The sequence below is a fragment of the Trichosurus vulpecula genome, chromosome 4 (assembly GCF_011100635.1).
Source record: "Trichosurus vulpecula isolate mTriVul1 chromosome 4, mTriVul1.pri, whole genome shotgun sequence".
Lineage (NCBI taxonomy): Eukaryota > Metazoa > Chordata > Mammalia > Diprotodontia > Phalangeridae > Trichosurus > Trichosurus vulpecula.
The window spans coordinates 9,460,597-9,486,141 of NC_050576.1; the positions used below are offsets into that span (position 1 = coordinate 9,460,597).

The 25,545-nt window shown below is 40.2% G+C and overlaps 1 protein-coding gene across 4 annotated transcripts in view; it reads right to left on the reverse strand.

Annotated features, from left to right (window-relative positions):
- Positions 1 to 25,545, reverse strand: part of LRRC7 (leucine rich repeat containing 7) — a 442,956-nt gene that overhangs the window by 224,892 nt on the left and 192,519 nt on the right. The window contains exon 7 of one of the 4 annotated variants that reach the window (XM_036753707.1): positions 20,948 to 21,692. The exons of the other annotated variants lie outside the window; for them this stretch is intronic. Within the exon in view, the coding sequence (XP_036609602.1) occupies positions 21,677 to 21,692 (16 nt within the window). The 3' untranslated portion in view covers positions 20,948 to 21,676. Of the gene's footprint in view, positions 1 to 20,947; positions 21,693 to 25,545 lie in introns of those variants that run through there. 4 annotated transcript variants of the gene reach the window in all.

A 25,545-nucleotide genomic window follows, 5' to 3' on the forward strand; every position in this document is an offset into this window, starting at 1 on the left:
TACATCCTAAGGTCCTGAATGAGCGAGACTTCTATGAGTGGCTGATCCCACATCCACGACCTTTTGAAGGTCATGGGAACAGGAAGGGTGCTGCAGGCCCGAAGGATGGGCCAGGCCTGTCTTGATTTTTCACAAAAAGAAAAGAGAGTGTGGAAAATACAAATCACAGGCCAGCAAGTTCCATGGAGATTTTGGGCAGCGTTCAGGAGTTTACATGGAAACTCTGCTTAATTGGAAAGCATTAGATGAATGGAGAAATTGCTTTAATTACTAGGCCTGAAAGAAGAAAACATTCAGAGAAATAACTTGGAGTTGCTAGCTTTTTAAAAAATTCTCATTTCGAGTCACTTGGACAATCCGCATTCATTCCTTTTCACTTTGTTTCTCTGGATATTTTTCTGATCTCTGCTTCCAAGCTGCTTCCATTTCCGACTTTATTTCGAAATGACCATTTCAGTTTGAACCATTTTGTGCCTTCTCGTTCAGAAGGAAGTGGAAACATGTTTTTCTCTCATCTATTTCTCTGTCCTCATTTCTGTTTGTTTTGCCTTCAAAGTCATTTTCTTGCCAGATTTTTTCTCTCTCCTAACTTTAGACTTTTTGTTCATCTGCAAAAGGCTGGTAGCACTTTCCGAAGGCAACCAGGATTCTGTGATCTTCCGTTTGAAGATGGGACTTGATGCCCTCCCCCACTGACGGGTACCAGGAATGGCTTTTCTTCCTGGTAATGTGTTAATAGTCATTATTCCTACATAAAAGTAAAATTGGATTCCATTCGGTAATCGAATTTAGGTGTAAATTAAGTCAGATGTATTGGTTTTCAACTGTCTTTTAATAGAATATCACTAAGGAGAGAACTTTTGGATGGTCATTAGCCGGTTTCGTCTTTTTTCTTTTCTTTTCTTTTCTTTTCAAACAGATATCCTTTGGGCCCACAAATGAGTCTATTAAAATACAGGTGTGGCAATTTTCACTCAGAGGTAAAGAAGGTCTCAAGAAGGAGTCAGATGAGCTATTAGAAGCTCATAATGGGAAATACAATAAGAAATTTCAACAATGAAAAATGCTTGCAAGAGGAAGGCATGAAAATAGGGCCCTTAATGAAAACTTGTTTCAGTTGAAGAAATACCAACAAAAAAGCTCTGAATTATAATTGCATTTTAAAAAACCTGGCTCCACATTTACATAAAATTATTTTGACTTCAAGTAACTTGCATGATGGGAGTCTGCCTGCCTTGCCATTGGTAAAAATACATGAGGAGTTAGCTTCTAGCTCTTTGCATGCAGGATGGGATGGGGAGGGTGGGGATAACTCATGGCTCCCCTTAGCTTCTGCCAGGCAGCACAATAATAGATGGGTGGGAGTGAGTCAAATGGCTGGATCCACAGGTGGTTTTCCCTTGTTCACAGAGAAGGACTCCTTTGATTGCAAACTGACTCATCCCTTAAAAAGGGAAGGTGCCCTCCAGGACCCTCAGGGTTGGGAAGGCAAACATCTGGTTGCTTCCAATACTCAGGCAGACCTGAATCTAATCCTAACAGTAATTAAGTGGATGGAAAGCAAAGTTCTCACAATACAGGGACCCAGTGGAAGACAACACCAGGTGGAGATGAGAAGGATATTTACCAGGACAATGGCATCCTGTCTTCTACTAGAGTTCTTCCAAAGGTGTTTTTAGTGCATCTGCCGAAGATGAGCTTATACCCCAATGATTTTTACCTACTGCAAAGTAATTCACTGAATATTAACCCCCGAAGAGCAGAGTAGAAAGTTAGCGACTTGGCCTAGAACTGTGTCTCTATTGAACATAAAGATGACAGGAATGCTGACAATAGGAGTATAAGTAGAGCACCAAGCATGCCTGGCACTGATGTAACCAGGGGTGGCATTTAGAGCCCATGTGGGCGCACACCTTTTACGTGGGCACATCCATCCGCCCCTTGTATCTGCCAGGCATTTTCCGTGGCTCCCCATTTGACCGTCACCACAACCTGCAAGGTCAGTTCTTCAGTTCTCCGTGTTTTCATTCCCGTATCACTGATGAGAAAACCGACTACTAGAAATTAAGTGATTTGCTTATGGCTGCAGAGCTAGTAAGTATGTGAATTGTGACTTCAGATTGGATCCTGCTGATTTCTAAGGGCTAAGCCAACAAACTAAATCAACAAAATTTATTAATCAATCAACATTTATTAAGCACCTACTATGTACCAGGCACTGCGCTAAGCACTCTGCCATGCCGTGCTACCTTTAGCAAGAAGGAACATGACAAGTGTAGACTTTGGACTCTATGACCTCCCAGCTTGGCTTTTCTAGAGCAGTAAAAATAGGGGTGTACGATCTGATTAAAGTGAAATAGTGGGAGGACTTTCAAGTTTCTTCTTGCCTTTCCTTTCTCTCCTTTTCCGGGTGCGAAGACGAAGCTGAAAAGGAGGGGGTGGTGCAAAAGAAAGTTTAGGAGGCATGAACAAGGTTTGGAGGGGGACGGAGACTGGCCCAGCCCTCTCCTCAAAATGGAGGCTCCAGGAGGAAGTCACCAATGGAAGAAGGGGTGGTCTGCACAAAGCAGTGTTCCATGTTTAGAAGGCTCCAGGGTAGTTAGACCTTCCAAGGTGAGGAAAGTTCCCAGGATACAGTATGGTTTGGAAGTCTGGGAGCCAGCAACAGGGCTGGGAGTGAGGAGATATGAATATCAGATATGTGTGTGGGAATGATGGTAAAAAGTCCTGGATTGAGAAGAGACCAATGCCAAGTGCTGGGTGGGGGCAGGGGTTATCTTTCTGGCCTTCTTTTCTCATTCAACACCAATCACTATTTCAAGTGAATCAGGCTGAGCGAACACTGAAGGCTGTGTGGTGAAGTGGCTATTTTGGCGGACATCCATTTCATTTATCAGCAAACAAACACAGGTGCTTCAATAGGAAACATTTCCCATTTGGATTAGGTTATTTTCATCATTACTGAAGAAGGAAGAACGCTTATGATTTTTATACAGTGGGGATAGAATGTTATAATTTGCAAATCTTTTCAAATGAGAAGTTGTCACTGCGCTTGTGATCAGAATGTTTGATGACAATATGCTGAAGTTATCTTTTTTACTCTCCAGTAGAGGCCAACAGAATATTGCTTTTAAAATATGCTTTCATTTTATTCCTTATAAAGAAAAGAATGGAGGGAATTGATGTCTCATTTCTTAGATGAAAATTTATTTTCTCCTGGAAGAATGTTAACTCACTGTGCTTCTTTGGGTCAGAATGCTTAATTGTGAACCTAAGACTGAAAAGAGGAAATGCACATTAAAATGGGCTTTGCTTTCTTATCTATAAAATTAAAGAGGTATGATCAGTGATTTAGAAGGTTCCTTCCTGGTATATTATCCCATGCTTGTTACTGCCTGTATGATCTTGGTGCAGTCATTTTATTTCACTTTAATGTCCATTTCCTTCTGCATCTTCATTCCAAATTTTAAGTGCGGACATGCTCTTATCCTATTTGTTGGTAATAAGCTGATGAATATTATGACTTTCTCTTTCTTTTAGTTTATTTCTAACATTTTTCTAGGCTTCTTTGAAAATCCTATTTAAAAGACATGACCTATATCCAGTCTTCGAATGAGCTGTGCTCTTATATCCGTAACTGCTGGAGGACATCTCTGGGTGATGTGTTGTATGCTTCTCAAACTCAGCATGTCCAAATGAACTCATGATCTCTGTCCTCCCACCCTGACCCTCCAAACAACAACAACAAAATAAAATCCAACCTAGCTTAATGTTAAGTTCCCTATTTCTGTTGGGGGCACCACTGTATTTTCTTGCATCACTCCTACCATATGCTGCCTTTGTTCCTACACACCTGCTGCTGAATGAAGCTGGAGAAAATCCAGAAACTGTACTGAGTGAATCCACTACAAATTCATAACTCCATGTTCTGACTCCAACTGGGCCCTCACTATGGCAAGACAATTATCTTCTGAAATATCTTGCCCACCACAGGGCCTTTTCCAAAACTTCTTCCCTCCTCAAATCTCCCATGGTTTTCCACTCCCTACTCTTCTGAGAATCTTGCTTCATAATTCACTGAAAAAAATTGAGGTTATTTGCTGAGAGCTCCCTCTGCTCCCCTCATCCTCCTCATCTTCTATCATTTTGTTACTATCTTCTCCTTCCTCTCTGTCTCAAAGGAAGAGATGACCCTTCTCCTTACCAAGATGAACCTCTTGACATGCACAAGTGATCCCCTTACATCCTCTTTTCTCCAGCAGATTGGCCCCTCTGTCATCCCCAACCTCTCATTTAGCTTCGATTTCCTATCTACTGACTTTCTACAAACATGCCCATGTCTCCCCCACCCAAAAACAAACCCTCACCTGATCCATCTGCTTCTTCTCTCTCCCCCTCTTCTTAACTCTCTGCAGCCTGGCTTCCAGCCTCATTGTTCATCTGAAACTACTCGTTCCAAGTTAGTAATAGTCTCTTAAGCTGCCAACCTGAATGGCCTTTTCCCAGTCCTTACCCTCTTGACCCCTCCACAGGCTTTGACACTGTTGCTCTCTTCTTCTTGGTACTCTTCTCACTCAATTTTAACAATACCGCTGCTTCCATGGCTGACCACTCCTTAGTCTAGATCTTCATCGTCTGATCAAGGCAGCCATCCCCCAGGGCTCTGTCCTGAGTCCTCTTCTCTGTCTCTGTGATTTTGGTTGGCTTCCACGGTTTCAAGGATGATTTCTATGGTAATGATTCTCACATCTACTTATCCTCTCTCCCAACCTCCAGACTCGTATGTTTAACTCCCTGTTGGACATCTTAAACTGGATGTTCCATAACTTGAACTTAGCGAGTCAAAAACTAGATTCATTATTTTCCCCTTCCCTTTCTGGTCCCCAGGCTCCCAACATGGGTGACATCCTCATCTTTTAATTCTTTCTCTCCTCCTCCCCATAACCAATCTGTTGCCAAGTCTTATAGATTTTTACCTTCATAACATCACTCATAAGTACCCCTTTCTTTCCTGTGACACTGCCACCTTGTGCAGGCCCTCATCATTTCAGGCCTAGACAACTGCATCAGCTGCTGGTGGAGAGGCCCTCCTCCAGTCTCTCCAAACTCCAGACCATCCTTCATTTAACCGTCAAAGTGATTTTTCCAAAGCACAGGCCTGACCATGGCACCTCTCCCCTTCTCCCATCTTTGACAAACTCCAGCGGCTGCCTATTACCTCCAGGAGCAAATATAAAATTCTCCATTTGGCATCCCAAGTCCCTCACAATATAGCTTCCTCTGTCTTTTCAGCCTTCTTCTACCACCTTACCCCACCCACTCTGAGATCCAGTGACACTGGCTTTTTGCTATTCCTTTCACAAGACCCTCAATCTCCTGACTCCAGGGATTTTCTCTGGCTGTCTCCCATGGCTGGAATGTGCTCTCTTCTCATCTCTGGCCCTGACTTCCTTCAAATCCTAGCTGAAATCTATCCAGCTGCAAGAAACCTTTGCTGATCCCCCTTAATTGAGTGCCTTTCCTTTATTATATCCAGTTTGTCCTATCTATATCTCATTTGTACATTGCTCTCTACATGTTATCTCCCCATCAGACTCTTAGTTCCTTGAGGTCAGGGGTAGGCTTTTGCCTTTAGCTCTGCCATGCTTAGCACAGTGTCTGGCACATAGTGGAGGCTCAATAAATGCTTATTGACTGACTGACCCAGATTTGCAAACTCAGCATCATCCTGAACTCTTCACTCTCCCTCCATCCTGCTCTCCAGCCAGTTGCCAAGTCTTGTCAAATCCATCTTCCCAGAATCCCTCACATCCATCCTGTCCTCTCCTGTCCTGCAGCCATTAACTCAGCTCAAGCTCGCTTCTTAATAGGATAATTCAATAGCCTCCTCATTAGCATTTCTGCTTCTTACTCTCTCTTCTTTGATCTATATTCTGTTCTGTGGCCAAACTGATCCTCAAAAAAACCCAGGTTTGGCCATGTTACTCTCCTGCCAATGAATCTTTAGTGGCTCTATCTGCCTCTTGGAAACTTCTCTTCTGGGTATTTAGAGACCTAAAAATGGCTTGAGTTTACCTTGTCAGACATCTCACTTTGTTTTCCTCTACACATTCTTTATTCTGGTCAAAGCTTCCTGTTTGCTATTCCCTGTGCATGACACAATGACTCTCTCTCTCTCTCTCTCTCTCTCTCTCTCTCTCTCTCTCTCTCTCTTACTCTCTCATCCTCATACTTTTGTGCAGGCTGTCTTCAAGACCCAGTGGAGATGCTGCCTTTTATAGGAAGATTTTCTCCCTCCTCCTAGTTACTAGCACTCACTCTCTTCTCAAATTAAGGCAGCTATGTGGTGCAGTGGATAAAGCACCAGGCCTGGAGGCAGGAAGAACTGAGTTTAAATCCAGCCTCATACATGTCCTAATTGTGTGACCCTGGACAAATCATTTAACCCTGTTTGCCTCAGTTTCTTCATCTGTAAAATGAGATGGAGAAGGAAGTGGTCAACCATGACCGAATCTTTGCCAAGAAAGCCCCAAATAGGGTGATGAAGAGTTGGACATGAGTGAAAAATATGACTGGCTGAATGCTGAGAGAAGTGATAAATAAAGTAGAACATGGAAAGTCTTTCATAGACTGATAAAAAGTGAAGTAAGCAAATAATGGAGAACAATATACACACCCTCAGAAATGTAAATGCAAAGAACAACTACCACAAAGCAAAAGGAAATGAATTTTGCTACATTACAGAGCTCGAGATTGGTCCCAAGGAAGAGACAGGACATTTCCTCTGGCTCCTTTGCCTAGGTGTCAGTCCATGGGCATGCAACATTGAATACAACATCAGGTTTGTTTGTTCCTTTTTTTCCTGACGCACAGATTTGTTTTGTTGAATTACAAACAAACCATTGTTATAAGGGGTAGCTTTCTGGGGAAATCTAGGCCATATAAAAACCAAGGGTATCAATAAAATCTATTACTAAAATTATAAAACTGTCCCTACTGTCCCACATATGGCAACGCTGCCTCAATTCAATTCAATTTGATTTAACAAACATTATTAGGCTCCTATTGTGTACATGATACTGGGAGGAGACCAAGAGGAAGATGAGGCAGACTCCGACCTCAAGAAACTTACAGTACAATAGACAACTGGGGTAGGGTTGATTTGAAAATTGTAAACTATTAGAAAAAACAATAACAAAATTCATCTGGAAGAAGAAAGGGTTAAGAATATAAAGGGAATTAATGAAAAAAATACAAAGAAGGTGGCCTAGCCATATCAGATCTAAAACTATATCATAGAGCAGCGATCGTCAAAATTATTTGGTACTGGCTAAGAAATAGAGTGCAGGATCAGTGGGATAGATTAGGTACAGTAGCAAATGACTATAGTAATCAACTGTTTGATAAACCCAAAGACTCCAGCTTCTGGGATAAGAACTCACTATTTGACAACAATTGCCAGGAAAATGGAAAATGGTATGGCAGGCACAGCCCAACATCTCACACCCTACACCAAGATAAGGTCAAAATGGGTACATGATTTAGACATAAAGGGTAATACCATAAGCAAATTATGAGATCAAGGAATAATTTACCAGTCAGATCTATGGAGAAGGGAAGAATTTGTGACCAAACAAAAGATAGAGAACATTATAAAATGCAAAATGGATGATTTTGATTACATTAAATTAAAAAAGTGTTGCACAAACAAAACCAATGTAACCAAAATTAGAAGGAAAACAGATATATGGGAAACAATTTTTTCGGCAAGTGTTTCTGATAAAGGCTTAATTTCTCAAATATATAGAGAACTGAGTCAAAAATTATAAGAATACAAGTCATTCCCCAGTTGATAAATGGTCAAAGGATATAAGCAAGCAGTTTTCAGATGAAGAAATCAAAGCCATCTATATCCATGAAACAATGCTCTAAATCACTATTGGTTAGAGAAATGCAAATTAAAACAATTCCAAGGTATTACCTCCCAGCTATCAAATTGGCTAACATCATAGAAAAGGAAAATGATAAATGTTGGAGAAGACGTGATAAAATTGGTACACTAAAGCATTGTTGGTGGAGTTGTGAAATAATCCAGCCATTCTGGAGAGCAATCTGGAACTATGCCCAAAGGGCTATAAAACTGTGCATACCTTTTGATCCAGCAATATCACTTATAGGTCTGTATCCCAAAGAGATCATAAAAAGGGAAAAGGACTCACATGCACAAAAATATTTATAACAGCTCTTTTGCAGTAGCAAAGAATTGGAAACTGAGGAAATGCCCATCAATTGGGGAATGGCTGAACAGGTTGTGGTATACGAATGTAATGGAATACTATTATGCTGTAAGAAATGATGAATGGGCAGACTTCGGAAAAACCTGGAAAGGCTTACATGAACTGATGCTGAGTGAAATGAGCAGAACCACAAGAACTTTGTACACAGTAACCGTAACATTGTGCCATGATCAACTATGATTGACTTAGCTCCTCTCAGCAATACAGTGATCCGAGACAATTCCAAAAGTCTCTTGACAAAAAATGCTGTCTATAACCAGAGAAGGAACTACAGAGACCGAATGCAGATTGAAACATATTATTTTCACTTTTGGGGGGCTTTTCCTTTTATCCTGATTCTCTTTCACAACATGACTAATGTGGAAATATGTTTACACAATTGCACATGGATAGCCTAGATCAGATTGCTTGCTGTCTTGGGGAAGGGGGAGGGAAGGGAGGAAGAGAGAAAAATTTGTGACTTAAAATCTTATAAAATGAATGTTGAAAACTGTCTTTACATGTAATTGGAAAAAGAAAATACAATTTACAAAAAAAGAAAAAGAAAATTGCAAGCTATGGATCAGCATATCCTCAAGCTTTCAGTTTGAGAATCATATGTTTCAGTCATAAACACAGTAGCCAAATGACAACTTGATAATATGTGCCTGGAGACAGTTAAAAGTCCATGTCATTTATAACAATTATCTGAATATTGTCATGGCAAAGACTGCCATCATGAGATTTCTGGTCAAGTGACTTGGAGGTAAATAAAAGGAGTAGCAGCACTGGCATAAATCATGCGAGGGATACTACATTTAAGCTTAGAAATCAAAACGTGCCTACAGTGTGTGGGCATGGCCGATAAAGAGACATGGTGGAAATCTAACCTAATACTTTTAGGGACCTACACTCAGGGTCTAAAGGAATGAGTGAAAGCACAATGATCATCTTCAGTGATGTAAAGGACGATCCTGGGGAAGTGTTTGGCCTCAGAGGGCAGAAGTGGGAGTAACCAGTGGAAGATGCCAAGAGGCAGATTCCAGCCCAGAATAAGGAAAAACCTTCCCACCAATTTGAGGGGTTCCAAGTAGAAAGGCTGCCTTGGGAAGTAGTGAATTCCCCTTCATTTGAGGTTTTTGAATGGAGGCTGCATGGTCACTTGTAAAGGAGGTTATAGACCATGAGTGTTTAATGTTTTTGGGTCAGGGACCCCCTTTGGCAGTCTGGCAAAGCCTCTGGAGCCTTCCTCAGAATCATAGTTTAAAATACAAAAAATTACAGAAGATTACAAAGGAAATCCATTACATCAAATACAATTACCAAAATATATTTATAGCATGGAGCACAGGGCCAAGCACATAGTAGTTGCTTAATAAATACTGGCTGACCAACTTTAAATATTAAGCACACTTAAGTTCACAGGTCACAAGTTGAGTATTCCCGTGGAAGAGGTGTTCTTGTTGAGGTGGAGGCTGGATGAGGTCCCTCCTAACTCTTGAGGTTCATTGATTCAAGTAAACAAGCATTAATTAAGAACATACTATGTGCCAGGAACTATGAGGCACTTGAGACCCAAAGACAAAACAAAATAGTCTATACTATAAAGGTCAGGAAGAGGGGATATGATCCCTAGTCCCAGCTTAGCTGCTAGAATCACAGAATGCAGTCACATACAATGAAGTCATAGTGTGTAAGTGAGATGCATGTTTGCTCTGTTATCTCTTCATGAGGTGTGATTCTCTTTGATTGGTCAAGAAAGGAAGTGAATTGGCTTAACAAACAAGCTACCTACGGCTCTGGGGACCTTAAATGGCTCGATGAATTTCAGCAGCCTGAGTTCCAGTTAGGTAGTTGGATATGACTATGGCAGGAAACCCCTGTGTCTGAACCAGAGAGCAGCAGCGGGGATAGGTATGGGGACGGGATGTTCTCTCTTTTCCCTACTGCACATGGCCAGAGCAAGTGGTTGCCACTCAGGTTACCTCCTTGTCAGAGTCTGTTGGGAATGCGATATTCTCAGGGTGGGGAAGCTGAGGACCTCTTGGGTCCCCAGTGGAAGCATCCTACCCAATATCTTTGGAGGGTGATGTCGACTCACTGAGAGAGGCCTTTAAAACTGTTCTTCTGAATTTAAGATCTTGCTTCAGTCTGGAGCTAGGACCTGGTATTTGGCAGCTGTGATGCTGTATGGTTTCAAAGAATTTCGAGGATTTTCGTTTCAACCTCACTTTCCTTTACACATTGATATGACTGATCCTCTTTTATTTTGGACTTGAAGCATCCTTGAAATGCTGGACTTCCCCATCCCAACAGCTGTTGCAGCTCTAAAAGTCACTCGAGTCACTCACTAAGAGCTAACACTTTTACCTATTTCCTTGAGTCGTATCCACTTAAAAAAAGCTCAAAAATTTAAAACACAACAAAAGGTCAATGAATACATATATTTGGTACTAACTCTAACATTCAACTGACAGAGAACTTATGAAAGGTGGGGAAAACCAGCTTGATCTAGTATTGACTGGTCAAGGTCAGCTGTTTTGACTCAACCTACTGTTAGAAGCATTCCTGCATGGCCATGGCTGTCACACAATGAAACCCTATGGAAATGAATGCTTTCTCCAAGTAATTTGCACATGACCATAGTTCATTCTCTCACACTGTGGGAATCCTTGCTGCATGACAGTGTCCTTGCCAAAAGGTCATCCAGTCTATACTGGAAAACTTTCAAGGATTCTTTCAAGAGCTCATTAGGGTGGCGTAATCTATAGACAGCTGGATGGACCAATTGTTTCCCCCTGTGCGTGTCATGAAGACAGAAGACACTAATGACTTTGCCCCCTATAGAATACCCCCTAAGAAAAGAGCAGCAGAGTGATGTAGTGGATAGAGAGTTGGCCTTGGAAGTGCGGAGATCTGGATGAATGTCTCATCTCTCTCCTTAGACACTGCCCCCACCTTGGTGCAGGCCCCCATAACTTTGGATGATCTGACTGTCTCTAGCCTCTCCCCACTCCAGCCCATTCTCCATTCCACCACCAAAGGGATTTGCTTAAAGTACAAATCTGATCAGGTCACTCCCTTACTCAACAAACTCCAGTGGCTCCCTATGGCCTGTTTAGCATTCAAAGTCCCTTGTAACCTGCTCATTCTACCTCTGCAGTCTTCTTACCCCATCCATTCCAACATATGCTCTTCAATCCTGTGACACTGGATCCCAGGGTGTTCCAGAAACCGGACATTCTATCTCTTGGCCATTCTCCCTGACTATTCCCCATGCCTGGAATGCTCCCTCCTTTGCTCCAACTACTAACCTCCCTGGCTTCCTTTAAGGCCAAACTAAAATCCCATCTTTTATAGGAAACCTATTGCAACCCCTCTTAATTCTAGTGCCCTCCCTCTGTTAATTTTATCCTATTTATCTTGGATATAGACTTTGTATATATTTGTTTGCATGTTGTCTCCTTATTAGGTTGTGAGCTCTGTGAGGTCTATGCTCCTTTTTCTATGCCCTGTCCTTAACATAGTGTCTGGCACACCGTAGGTGCTTAATAAATGTTTACTGATTGATTGACCTTTGATCTTTACTGGTAATAGAATGTTGGCTAAGCCTCTTCACTCTAGTACCCCACACACATTATATGAGTCACAGAGAATGTACTAACTTGCACTGGTAGAGGGTGTTTTCTTGTCTAGAGGTTTCCTACATATCCAGTTCCCATTACCATCCCCCATCTATGACAAATAATCTCCCAGGCTTTTCTTAGAGACCTCCAAGAACCAGGAGCCCACTGCTTCCAGAAGCAACTTGTTCAACTTTTGGATAGCTTGCATGCTTTGAATTTTTCTAACCGTATTCCTATATTCATAATATAAAATCTTATTCAAACTAAATTAAAGGGATCAGAAATGATAATAATTCAAAAGAGAGAATTGTCCCTATTCATTTAACTAGGGTTTGTGTTTTTGCACATTTAAATTTTTTTAACATTTTTATTTAAAGTTTTGAGTTCCAAATTCTATCCCACCTCTCCTCCCTCCTGTAAATGATAAACAATCAGATATAGGTTATATATGTGCAATTTGCACGTATTTTTGAACATGGCTGTGACCTACATTCTAGAAATCAACATCCAATCATGGACTTCCAGAGCAATGTCTTTCCAGTTTCACCCCCTCCTCCATATTGGGAAGTGACTGTGCTTTCTGGTGCAAGGTTTACAGGCTTTCATCATTTCCCTGGAAAAGGAAGGTGACTAGGTTTGAAATTCAACGTTGCATACAATACAGCTTAGAAAAGTCAAGAAATTCACGTGCACCATCATTCCACTTTGGTATGCATTTGACAACTGGCCAATTAAATATTCTGGACTAGACATCGAGCTTAAATGAAATATTCAAACTTCTTTATCTCCTGAGTGAATATTAAGAAACGGAGCTTCCACAGAGCACAGTTACTTCCCACCCTAGGAAAGGTGTGACTCTCCTATGTCCTTAGATCTTGTTGGTCTATTCAGAGCAAAATTACCCAGCCAGCCCAGAACAATCCATTTGAAACAGATGCTGTCTTTTTATTTGTAACTAAGGTGCTAGCTTGCTCCAGAACTTCTTTGCAGATTCCTAGGGTTTCAAATCTATTTTCTCACCTCTTAATTTTTTTTAAGTCTTAGCATTTCAAGTTGTCTAGAGGGTTCAGTTATGAAGAACATCTCATTCCCTGGAGGTGTTGGATATATGACGTGCTATCATAGTTAGCGGAAAAGAATAGGAATAAAACTAATTTTCAATGAACCACAAAGCCACATTTCCTAAAGACTCTGGATTTAAATCTTATTAAATGAAGTCAGGCTGAACACTCACCTTTTACTTTTTTCTTTTTTAAAGATGTCTTTTTGAAGGCTAAAAGCCTCTTTAAGCAATACTCTCCTTAAATCTAATTTTTATCTTGGCTAGAACAATTGGCAGAAGTTGTGGTAGTTGGAAGTTTTTTCTAGGATATCTGTAATGCAGAGTTAAAATGGACATGAAGGGAGAGAGAAAGGCCACCTTCCAGTGAATCCACATGTGACTTAGAATTGCCTTCTCTTTACATAGCTACAAAGGATGACTTACTTAGAGCCTTCCTCTCTGAAGTGCTGGGCAGATTTTCTTGAAGAGTTTTCTCCAATTTGGAAGTTCATTTATGATAGAACTATTATGCTCACTCAGTGCTTTCTCACACTTGTGCTTTGGGAGAACTCCTCCCCCTCCCACCCCATGTTTGTTTGTTTTTTTTTTGTCCTTTAAAACAACAGCATGGACTGAAGGTAGACAGCTCCAGTGTGGTACCAGCAACAAGAGAATGATGCCTATTTTCACACCTTTCTCTCACAAGTCTTTCCATGTCATGGCACAGCATTCTAAGGAAGCATCAGTGAAATGTCAGCAGGGAAAATGTTTTCCTCACGTCTTGTCCTACTATCCCCTTTCCCTTCTTGGAGCTTGAACTGACTGTGAGGGAAGATTCCTTCCTCCTTCCCAACAACGCCCCCCCCCTTCCTCTCAGGATTCTTTAGCCAATGAATTTATGCAGCCAAGTACTATTCTCAGAGATGTTTCCCTTGGAAATCACATTGAAAGCCAGGACAACAGGATGCCAATATTTCAATGAGAATCAAGTCAGTGTTTTGAACATTTCCAACTAAGGTATTAGTCCCCTTAAAGAGCCCCATGGGTCAGAAATTTCATGAACCTTCAGAAAGCACATCTTTTTTCCTTTATTCTCAGAGGTAGTGGGCCATTCCCCAGTATGTACATTTGAGAGTCATGCTACAATGGATAGAGAGCTGGCTTTTGAGTTAGGAAAGCATGTGTTTTCTCTGACACATGCTTGTTGTGTCACCCTGGGCAAAATATCTCATCTCTCTGTGACCCAGGCAACCCTCTAAAGACTCCAAGTCTGTTGATCTGCATCTGAAGGGAGTTTCTGCATCAAGACTTTGTGTATGCTAGTGAAATCACAGGTTGAGAGGGACCTTAAACCAAATTCCCTTCAAATACAAGGTTTTTAAAGACTTAAAACAGCACCAAGACTTTTGGGTCACTAGATACACATACTTATCTATATATGCATACAAACATATATATTATATATTTATATGAATCATGTATGTAAATATCCTCTCATAATTTATAGAGAATAAAATTTTAGAATCCATTCTGAAATGTCTATTCTTAAAATTGTGGTGGCTCTATTACAGGCTAGTATTGTGTTATACTTGTATTCAGTATTTACAGCAGAGATAATGATAGAATTCATGGAATTTGGTGCTAACAAATTAAGCTGTTTTCTTATACAATCATTTTTCTGCATGTAGCATTTTAAAAAAAATTACAGTTTTTTCTTAAATGGCAGCTTTGGCTGCTAAACCTGTTCTTCTTGTCATTAAGAAGCTGACTCTTGGTTTTCTGAGATTCAATCCTAACTGCAAAAGCTGAAGCATTCTTCCATCCTCAGGGAGTTTCTTCCTTCAAAAAGCCTGTGGGGCCCCACCCCCCACCCCCACCCCATGCCCACCTTAGACTTTCCTTCTGTTTCTTTCGGGGTCTACACCATGTAGAAGATAGGATTTTGGACTGTCTTGGGCTCAGGAAGGACTAGGTTCAAGTCTCACTCAGACTTTTTCTAGCTGCATCCTTGAAAGTAAATCACTTCAACCTCTCCAGACCTCATTTTTCTCTTCTGTAAAATGGGAGGAAGAAGAGGGAGTCTCAGTGATACTGAAAGTTTCTACCCTGACATGTGGTGGAGCTCAAATAAGGTCCTATATGGGGAACATTTTGTGGACATTAAAGAGCTATATAAATGTCAGTTATTACTACTACCACTACCATCATCACCACCACCACTACCACCACCACCACCACTACTAGTATTTAATGACAACTACTACTACACCTACTATCACTCCTCCTCCTCCTCCTCTTCCTCCTCCTCCTTTAACTACTGCTGAACTACAACCACCACCACCACCACTACTTCTGCTGCTTCCGCTGATGGTGCTAGTGAGCAGTTGTGTAGTGTGTCAAGCACTTTAGAAATATTATCTTATTTGATCCTCACAACAACAGTGGAAGGTAGGTGCTGTTATTATCCCCCTTTTACAGATGAGGAAACTTTGGCAAACAGAGGTTAAGTGACTTGCCCAGGCATACCCAGTTAGTGTTTATCTGAAGTGGGATTTGAAGTTGTCTTTCCAATCCTGGGTCCATTTTCTATACACTGCACCACCTACCTTGCGTTACTGTTGTTTGTACTTCTATCATATGCACTCTACTAGACTATATCCACCCCTGGAACAGGGGCAGCATCTTCAATGAACCAGCATTTATGAACCACCTACTATGTTCCCCAAACTGTCCTAGGTGCTGAAGATACAGATATCCTCACTCATTAGGAGCTTAAATTCAGCTGGGGAGAGAATCTAAGTATATACAGAATAAATACAAGGTCATTAGGGAAGGAAACCACTGGTAGCTCTGGGGGTCAGAAAACGTTTGTGTCTTTGAAGGTGCTGCTTGAGAGATGTTAACAGCAAGTATTTATTAAGCATCTACTGTGTGCCAGGCACTGCTATGTCTTGAAGAAAAACTAATCATTGTGAATACCCTAGGACAGTATAAACCCATACTAAGTGAGTGTTTGTGAAGTAGATGGCTTCAGAAGGAAAAAAATCATCCTTGGGTCAGGGCAAACACTAATGAAAATTTGGAGTCCGGGCTTGGGGTATGGCTACAGGCTAATTTTGCTACCTGCAAAAGCTTGAGCAAACCACATCTCTCTGGGACTTGGTTTCATCAACTGGGAAATGAAGGGGCTGGACTCAATGTTCTCTGGGCTTCCTTTGAAGTCTAATTCCCATGAGGCCATACTGCTGATTTTTTAAATACTAGCACTAATGTAATAACACTTCTAAGCATTATTGGAAAAAAATCAGATTTTTCACTTGGAATAATTCAGTGATACACCAATAGTATTTTTTAATTTAAGCTGCTCTTATCTGGGTGCTTCTAAATAATCTTCAAAGTACATTTTAGCAAGTAAGCAAATTGGGAAGATTTGGAGAAGGGAAGATTTAATTAGCAGATGATGCACAGGCACACTCTGCACAAATAATGTTTAATTTATTTCATTGTGATGCTGTAACATTCCAGAAATCTGGAACTGGAAGGGACCTCAGTGACCATTGAGTCTGATCAGTAGCTGAGCAGGAGTTCCCTCTACAAGCTACCCAGCAGTCTCTGGTGAGTGCCTCCAGTGAGGAAAGATCTGCCAGATCAGATAAGTTCTCTTTGGGCAGCTCTAATTGTTACTATGGCCTGCCTTGTGGTGAGCCTAACATGACTCCTTTGTGACTTGCACTCATTCTTTCTAGTTCTATCCTCTAGGACAAGAGTTCTCAACCTTTTTTATGTCACAGACCCTCTCTGGCAGGTTGGTGAAGCTTATGGATCCCTTCTCAGAATAATAATTAAAATGCATAAAACAAAATACATAGAATTACAGAGGAAGCTGATTATAGTAAAATGTGATTATTATATTTTCAAAATGCATAGAACCCAGGATAAGCACTTCCATTCTAGGGTCAAGAAGAACATGTATAATTTCTTCTCAGTGATGACCTTTGCAATACTTCAAGCTGGCTTCATACCCTTCTTAAGTCTTCTTTTCTCCAGGTTGAACATGTCCAGTTACTTCCACTGGTCATCCTCCAGCATGAATGAGGCCCTTCATCTTCCTGATTGTCCTTCTCTGGATATATCTAGTTTATCAAAGTCTTTCTTGAAATATGGCCCCTAGTACTTGATTCAATATTCCAGATGTGTTTGACCAGAACAGAGCACAGCAGGGCTATCCTTTCCTTGTTCTTGGGAACTATGCCTCTCTTCATGTAACATAAGATTGCATTACCTGTTTTTTCTGACTTATTATACTTTTCAACCCATATTGAACATATAGGTGGCAATCTCCAAAGGTCACAGGTTTACTTTTCTATTTATCTTAAACTCTTAAAAAAGCAACATTTTCAGAAGGCAGAAAATAAAGTTGCTATGCAATAATACTAATAGTAGATACTAATTTAGTGCCTTTAAAGCTTGCTTGTCACTTGTCACAGATACTCTAATAGAATAGATATGGTAGAGTGGGCAAAGTGATGGATTCAAGGTTTGAGTCCCAAACATATCATTTAATAACTTATCTGACTGTGGCCAAGGCACCTATTAGTTAGGAACCTCAGTCTCTTCATCCTTAAAATGGATTTAGCAGTTCTTATCTTCCCTAGCTTATAAGCTTGTTATAAGGACCAGAGAAATTCATATAATCACAACACTATAAACTAAGTACATTATTATTAAGTTATTTAGGACATAGAATTATCGAACATCCATTTTAGCTTTGAGAGATGATACGAGCAATGAGATAAAGACGGACAAAAAACAATAGATTTATTAACATACAAAAATAGCTACATTTGTGATTTTTAGCTTTTGAGAGATGATACGAGCAATGAGATAAAGACGGACAAAAAACAATAGATTTATTAACATACAAAAATAGCTACATTTGTGATTTCCCAAGAACAACTCTTTAGAGCCACACTAAAGATTCAGTGCAACCCAATTCAAAACACATTTATTGATCACTAGTTGTATGCCAAGCACCGAAGACATAAAGACAAAAAAGAAACCCATCCTGCCTTCAAAGACCTTATGATTCACTGAGTAGAAAACACATGTACACAGGTGAGTGAATGCAATAACACACATGTACATATATACAAATGTGATATACACGTATACAATGCAATATATATACATCATATACACACAAATGTATATTTGCACACACATATACACATACACATACACACACATATATACCCAAAGAATTTTTGGGTCCAGGAGAGTACTAATAATTAGATATATTGGGAAGGCCCATTGAAATCATGAATAATACAATTTTGATGGCATGTTGTACCTACATACTGCATATGACACAAAATTGTATGAATAAGTTGGACCCATTCTTTATTTTTCATATAGTAAAAATACATGAATTGAGGGCTCTGAATATCCCTTCAGAATCATCCAGGGAATGCCATAATTTGTGACTTTCTAGATAATAAATGAAAGAAATTAAAGTTCTAGAACTGCTCTTCCATTTACTTCAATTTTAAGTAAATCCCAATTCTGTTGATTCCTGCCAACGTAGAAAAGAATTCCAGCACAATATTTTATTAGCTACATTGAGAGCAATGTTTTGGGGGCTCATAATCTATAGAATCTTAGGGAACCCATTTGCATTAGACTACAATACTCTTTTCTGCTTTTTTGTCCATATAAAACACAATTTAATAATAATGACAACAACATTTATGTAGCACCTACTATGTGCCAGGCACTGTGCTCAGCACTTTACAATTATTATCTCATTTGATCCTCACAACAAACCTGGGAGGGAGGTGATGTTCTTATCCCCATCTTACAGATGAGGGAACTGAGGCAAACTGAGTTTAAGTGACCTATCCAGAATCACCCAGCTAGTAAGTGTCCGAAGCTGGATTTGAACTTAGGGCTTCCTGACCCCAGACCTCACCTATTATAATGATAACACTAGACATTAATATAGTGCTTTAGAGCTTTGGTAGCACCTGACATAGATTGTCAGATGACAGAAATCCTGAAATCCTGACTGAAGGTAGGAATGGTTTTTATTTTGTCATTGCCTTAAGGGAGGCAGTGGGAAAATCCCTGGCAGTGGAGTTGGAAGACATGGATTCAAATGCTGCCTCAGATGCTTGCTTACTCAAATCACAACATTTTCTGGGCTTCGTTTTCTTTCTCTGTAAAATGAGGACATTGGTGTGGAAGCATTCTGAGGTCCCTTCATACCCCACAACTATAAACCTATGATTCCTCAATACCTAGCAAGGTGTCTATCCCATACGAGGAGCTTAACAATTACTGACTGACTTTGACTTTTCAACAGTCTATGATTTGATCCCCTACATCATCGCTCCACCAATGTGAACGACATCTCTTCGGTGACATAGTATGTCCTTTGAAAGAGATGCTTGGCTGTTGTCTTGTTGCTGCATTGTGGTTGATTAGTTGGCAGCCCTTGGCAGACTGGGTAAAGAGCATTTCCAACTTAGCTGAAACTGAGTTGGTCATCAGGAGACAGCCTTGGATTTTGGCAGTTTGTTGGATTCAGAATGCTTTTTTTCTACCTTGGATTCAAGGTTCAGAATACATTTTTGGACAAGGTGGAGATTTATTAAGCACATTAGTTACAAGACTTTTCTTTTTGGGGGGTTGATTGGAAAGGAGAGAAGACAAATGTTTGCAATTGAAAAGGAAGACTACCTTAGAGTTTACAATCTATTAGGTTATTCTCTGAGAATCTATGGCTCTTCCATTCCCTGATGAGGCATCAAGGGAGGACTTCCATTAAATCTGGTATTACCCACAGTTTAATAATGTTAAATAAAGCTGCAATTGAAATTACCCAAAGAATTACCTATATATTTTAGTCCTCAGGCACAATACAATTTTAATACAAAAACACAATAGCAGCACTAAATTACATGTTTAAATGTTCCATGTAAATGGACCCCCTGATGCTGATTTTATTTATTTTGCATAAAGTCATTATAGAAAACAATTCAATGTGCAAATTGAAACACACTATACAAATGAAACCAACATTGGTAATTAACATGTTTTAGGGCTACAAAATCACTGTTATGTATTAAATTACACATGGTGAAAAGAAAACATGAAACAAATCAAACATTGATGTTATAATCATTTTAATTTAGTCCCAAAGTTTAGGCAACAGTTGAAAGGAACTAGAGGTCAGGAGGGATATTTAGCCTCATAAGTTTTTCGCCGTGACTCGAGTGGGATAAAATCCATGAACTGACCAAGGTCCTATTTTGGAATTCCTTATTAAAGAGGAATAGGATAAATAAAATGGCCAGAGGAAGATTACATATTAAAAAGGTATGCTTATGTGAGGAAATCTCAGAACTGGGGGTGGTGATGTAACATGATGGATGATATTTGGGTAAATGTCAAAGGATGGAGAAATAAGTGATTTTGTGATTTGACTCTACTAAAGACTACCTAGCCAGAAAGAGAAAATAGATGAGGAGTCGAGAAACTGATGATAAGCACAGCATAGAGCATCATAGAGCAATGATGGGGGCTTTAGTTATACAGATATCTGATGGCGCTCTCACTCTGGCAAAAATAGAATCTGCAATACATTATTGACTTGCTTGAGCGATAAGTTCATCCTTCAAAAGGTGGAGGAACCAACAAGGGGAAATTCTCTTCTGCATCTGATTCTGACCAATAAGGAGGGACTGATTGTTGGGTAGAAATGTTAGAGGGGATTCCTTTCACCACGAAGTGGGGCTAGGTGTCCAGGGAGGTCCTCTCCAACTTTCAAACTTTATGATTCTGCTAACTGGGTGTGAGTTCTTAGAGAAGATCATTGGAGAGTATCAGAATGCTGGATAGAGTTCTGGGATGAGGATTCAGAAAGAATTTGATTCACCTTCTGCCTCTGACACCGACTAGCTGTGTGACCTTGGAGAAGCAACTCTACCTTTCTGTGCCTCAGGTACTTTATAAAATGGGGATATGAATGCTTAGTATACCTACCTTATGGGGCTGATACAAACCTCTGGTGAGATAATGAATAAAAAGAGCTATGCAAAGAAAGGAAAACTAGCTCTTGCCCTTGAGGAGCTCCAAGTCTAATGGGGGAAACACCATGCCAACATCTATGTAGGTACAATATGCATAAAGGGTAAATTGGGAAGAATCTCAAGGGGGAAGATCTGGGTTCAAGTCCTGATTTGGACAAGCACTAGTGATGAGACCATGTGTAAATCATTTAACCCTTCAGTGCCCTAGGCAGATCTTTAAGATTACAAATTCAGATTAGTGCCTATCTGTACCAGAGGAGGAAGTTTCTACATAAGGAGTTCCCCACACTGATGAAATCATAGGTCTAGATTTAAAAAAAAAAAAAGCTGCCTCAGACTGAACTTATCTGAGCACACAAGATTTCCTTCTTTTTAACACGAAACTAATAGCTAAGCTTTAGTTAAAAAGCAAACATTTTTCATGACACTCAGCATGGAAAGAAAAGGCAGCCCCCATCAGCATGTAGTATTCCAAAAAGGTTTGGTCCCGGAGCAGAGTTTGGGAGAACTACCTCTGCCAAGTCTATAGGCGTGGATGTTCCTGGTCCTGTCATTGCTGGTGCTCGTAAAGCTGCTGCCTCCACCTCTGCTGCTGTTCAGGCCACTGTATAGTCCCCAGGTGACTGGGCCAGTGGGGGGACCTCAGGATCTTCCAATGCTAAGATGAGAAAAGTCAATTTCAATGTCCCAGAAATGGAACTCTTGATGTGACTAAAAAAATAAAAACCAAAAACAAACAAAACCTTGGTGTATGGCATGGGCAAGTAGGAATATTTGTTTAAACTACTAATATCAAAATAGATTAATATGAAGTTTTCTGAGGGACTGTTTTAGAATTACCCAAAGGAGAGAAAGGAAATATAAAATAAACATGGAGTGAGGAATCAAAAAAATCCTCTCTTTCTTAAAGAAGGGAGAAAATTATGTCATGTATATTATAGAGATAGGGCCTGAATCTGAGATTCATTAACACATGGAATTCCCAGATGAGGAAACTCTACCAAAGCATGTTGGCATGATTTACACCATTTGTAGTCTTAGAGAGAGGCCTAGGGCACTGAGATGTTCCCTTGCTTGGGTTCACACAGCCAACAGGTGTCAGAGGCAAGGCTGGCAGACAGAGTTCTCTCCCATACACCCTCACATGGCACACCAGCCTCTTCTTGTACATTAGAATGATTCATAAAGCAAGCCTTTCGCCCTGATGAAAAACATTTTCCCCAAATATCTTCAAAGTCATTTGTGCATGTTTTAATTGTCAGTTTGCTTGTGGGTCAGTTATAGTAAATATATGTTTAGCTTTTCTTTTCTTCTTTCTTTCAGATCTATTTTTTCTTCTCAGAAACTGCCTTCGCTGACTTAGAACAGTGCTTCCTAGTTAGGGGTTTAGAGAGTCCATGGGGGTTTATGAGGAGGGTCCATGGGGTTCCTGCTAAAATTACCCTAATAGTGCCTTAAGCAGCAAGTGATTGCCCAATTATGCCACAAATACATTTTTTTCTCAGTGAGAATAAGCACGTGCATGTTGGAAGCATTATAGGTTTGTTTTCAAAATCATTAAGAGCTTTTTGGGACGAAGGTTAGCATTACAATGTCTATAATTATTTAGTGGATAAATCTAAAATAATATTAGGAGTAGTATGCTAAATTACCCTGGGGGCTCAGAACACATTTGTTGTTGTTGTTGAAAGGAGCTCACCAAACCAAAAGTGTTGAGAACCATTGACCCAAATAATGATGCTACTGGACCTTAAAGTTTTAAAGTTGACTGTGGATATACTAAGACTTGTCCAGGGTCACACAGTCAGTATGTGCATGAAGCAGGACTTGAACCTGGATCTTCTATCCACTAGGTCATGGTGCCTTCTATTTGCATATTTAATTATACCTAATACATATCCAGATATTCCAGACAGAAGTAGGATGGACAAGACATTTCCCTATGAATTTCTGCCTCCTTTTCCTTTCCTTGCCATCTACATTTGCTTTTTTGGAGCCACCTCCACCTTCTGAATTTCTTTCCTGCACAGATATGTTCCCATCCAGAAGGGGACACTCCCAGAAGATTCAATCTGGATTATGTGGGATTTGAAAAACTCAGTTCCATGAGATACCACAGTGATACCACTGAGAGTTTGATGTGCTTCGAGGAGAGATTGTGGCTGGAGAACACATCATAGAAGGACATGCTATCAGCAAAGACTCAGAATAAAGACAATACATTTCATAGTACATAAGTCTTCTCTCAATTCTTCTCTTTAGATATTTAAATAGGAAATTTGCTTAGGGGACATAAGTTTAAGTGACGGATGCCTGTGGTCAGCATCTTAGCAAAGTATTGGTTTAAAAATAAAGGTTTCAATTTGAAGGCATATATTGGAGAAAAATGGTTTAAATCGGTATGTATGCCCCCTGCAAATGCATCAGTCACTTGATGAGCATAGCAAGGTTATTTGGATTTAACGATCACATTTTTTAAAATGAAAGAATTCAAAGCACTTTCAAGGGCAAATATTACAGTGTAGGCACCTGCGTCTATTATATTTGAGATAATGGAAAGTGAAACATGACCACAAACTACAATGGCTGGCTTGTACCGAGCGTAATTTTTCAACATGAAGTGTCTGGAATCAATTAATCATGGGATCTTTCTGCTTCAAATGGGTGAAAGTTACAAGTCACTTTTTCCATTAATGACTTTTCCATGGTTTGTGCATAATTTTTAATGTGTGACATTTTATTCAAATTAATTTTCAAATTATGTCCTTTTTTTGAGACCATGCCTGTGATTTCTGAACTTCTTGTAAAAGAAAATTCCTTCCCCCAAAGGAGATATGAACCTGCTTTGCAATGTTTTAGGCTTTTGTGCCTGGGGGACTGAGGGGTTAAAGCTCTCTGTGAATTTTAATTTCTAACACAATAGATATAACCCTAATTTTTTTTAAAAAGCTCTTTGGGGGAGTCCTCAATAGGTTTTAAGATTGTAAAGGGGTTGTGATACCAACAAGTTTGAGGACTGCTAATCTAGTCCAACCCCCTCATCTTACAGATAAGGAAACTGAGGCTGAGAGGTTGGCGACATGCCCAGTGTGATATAACTACTAAGTATCTAAGGAAAGATTTGAACTCAGGGCTTCCTGTCTCAGTGAAGCCCTCTGAATTGAATATTGGGATTGTTTGAACTTTTCCTTTATTACTGCTAATGATATACATATTTTCACTTCATTTAAGTAGTATAGTAAAATAGTATTTCCCTATAATGCTGCAAGATCCCCATGGCAGGTTTCTCTAAGTGTCCACGTCCTGTTACATTAGAATAATATGTGTCTGTGAATATGGGGTAACAAGAAGGCATAAAGACCTTTCCATCCCACAGGATGCAAGTCATCTCTGACTTAGCTGAAGCTTCCTTAGGAGGGGCCACAGTCATTTAGAGCACAAGTAACTTGAACAGCCACTAGGTGGGAAAGGTGGGATTTGAACTCAGTCTTTCTGCCTCTGAGCCCAGCAGTCCGGGCAGTGTGCCACCTTGTATTTATGGATTCATAGAATACTACCACTCGAGAGAAATGCCACCTGCATCCACACTACTTGTGGCTATCAATCAATCAATAAACCAGCATTTAGTAAATAAGCACTTACTATGTGCCACATACTGTGCTAAATCTGGGTGATAAAAACAAAAGGCCAAAAGGGCAGGCTCTGCCCCTGGGGAGCTTCCATTCTAAGGAGGGAAATGACATGTAAGTAAATAGGTTTCCACAAGATTGATGCAGAGAAGATAGAAAGTAACAGTAGAGGAGGAGGGGGCTCTAGGAGCTGGGGCTGAAGAGGGGGGACCAGGGAGGCCTGTTACAGATGACGGCCTTTGAGCTGAATCTTGAAAGAAGCCGGAACAATGTTGTCTATGGTCCAAAAGCTTGACACACCAAAACAGATCCATTCTGGGGCCGCTGTAACTCATGGATTTGGATGTCTAATTTGTTGCAGCTGTGTTATTTTCACATCGGCTGTACCTATGAACGACACTTCAAACATGATTTCCAAACAATTGTGGAAATATTATCATATAGTGATTAGTCAGGTCTGATCGTGGTGTTTCAATTGTCTCTATCTGCATCTGTCATTTGTTCTTCCTACATACATGAGATATATGGATGTCATGGAGTCATTAATTGTAAGGGCCTTCAGGAGGAACTGTACCTGTGTTTAATAGCTGGATGGGGTGAGGGCCTCACACGTCTCACCTAGCCACAAGGACACCTGCTTCCTCTCTGGGTTTGATAGCTTACTTCAGCCTTCACACTGGCAGGTCTGGGTTCACACAGAAGGGCTGATACCATACAATTATACTCAATGCCTATCAGAGTCTTAGAGGTAACCTTATTGAGGGGTCAATATCCTCTCCCTACTCACTGCCTTAGTTATGGAACCCCCACCAATGCACTTCTATTTATACAAACCAGCCACTTATAATAATGACACTTTTAGAACTTAACCAGAACCATCTA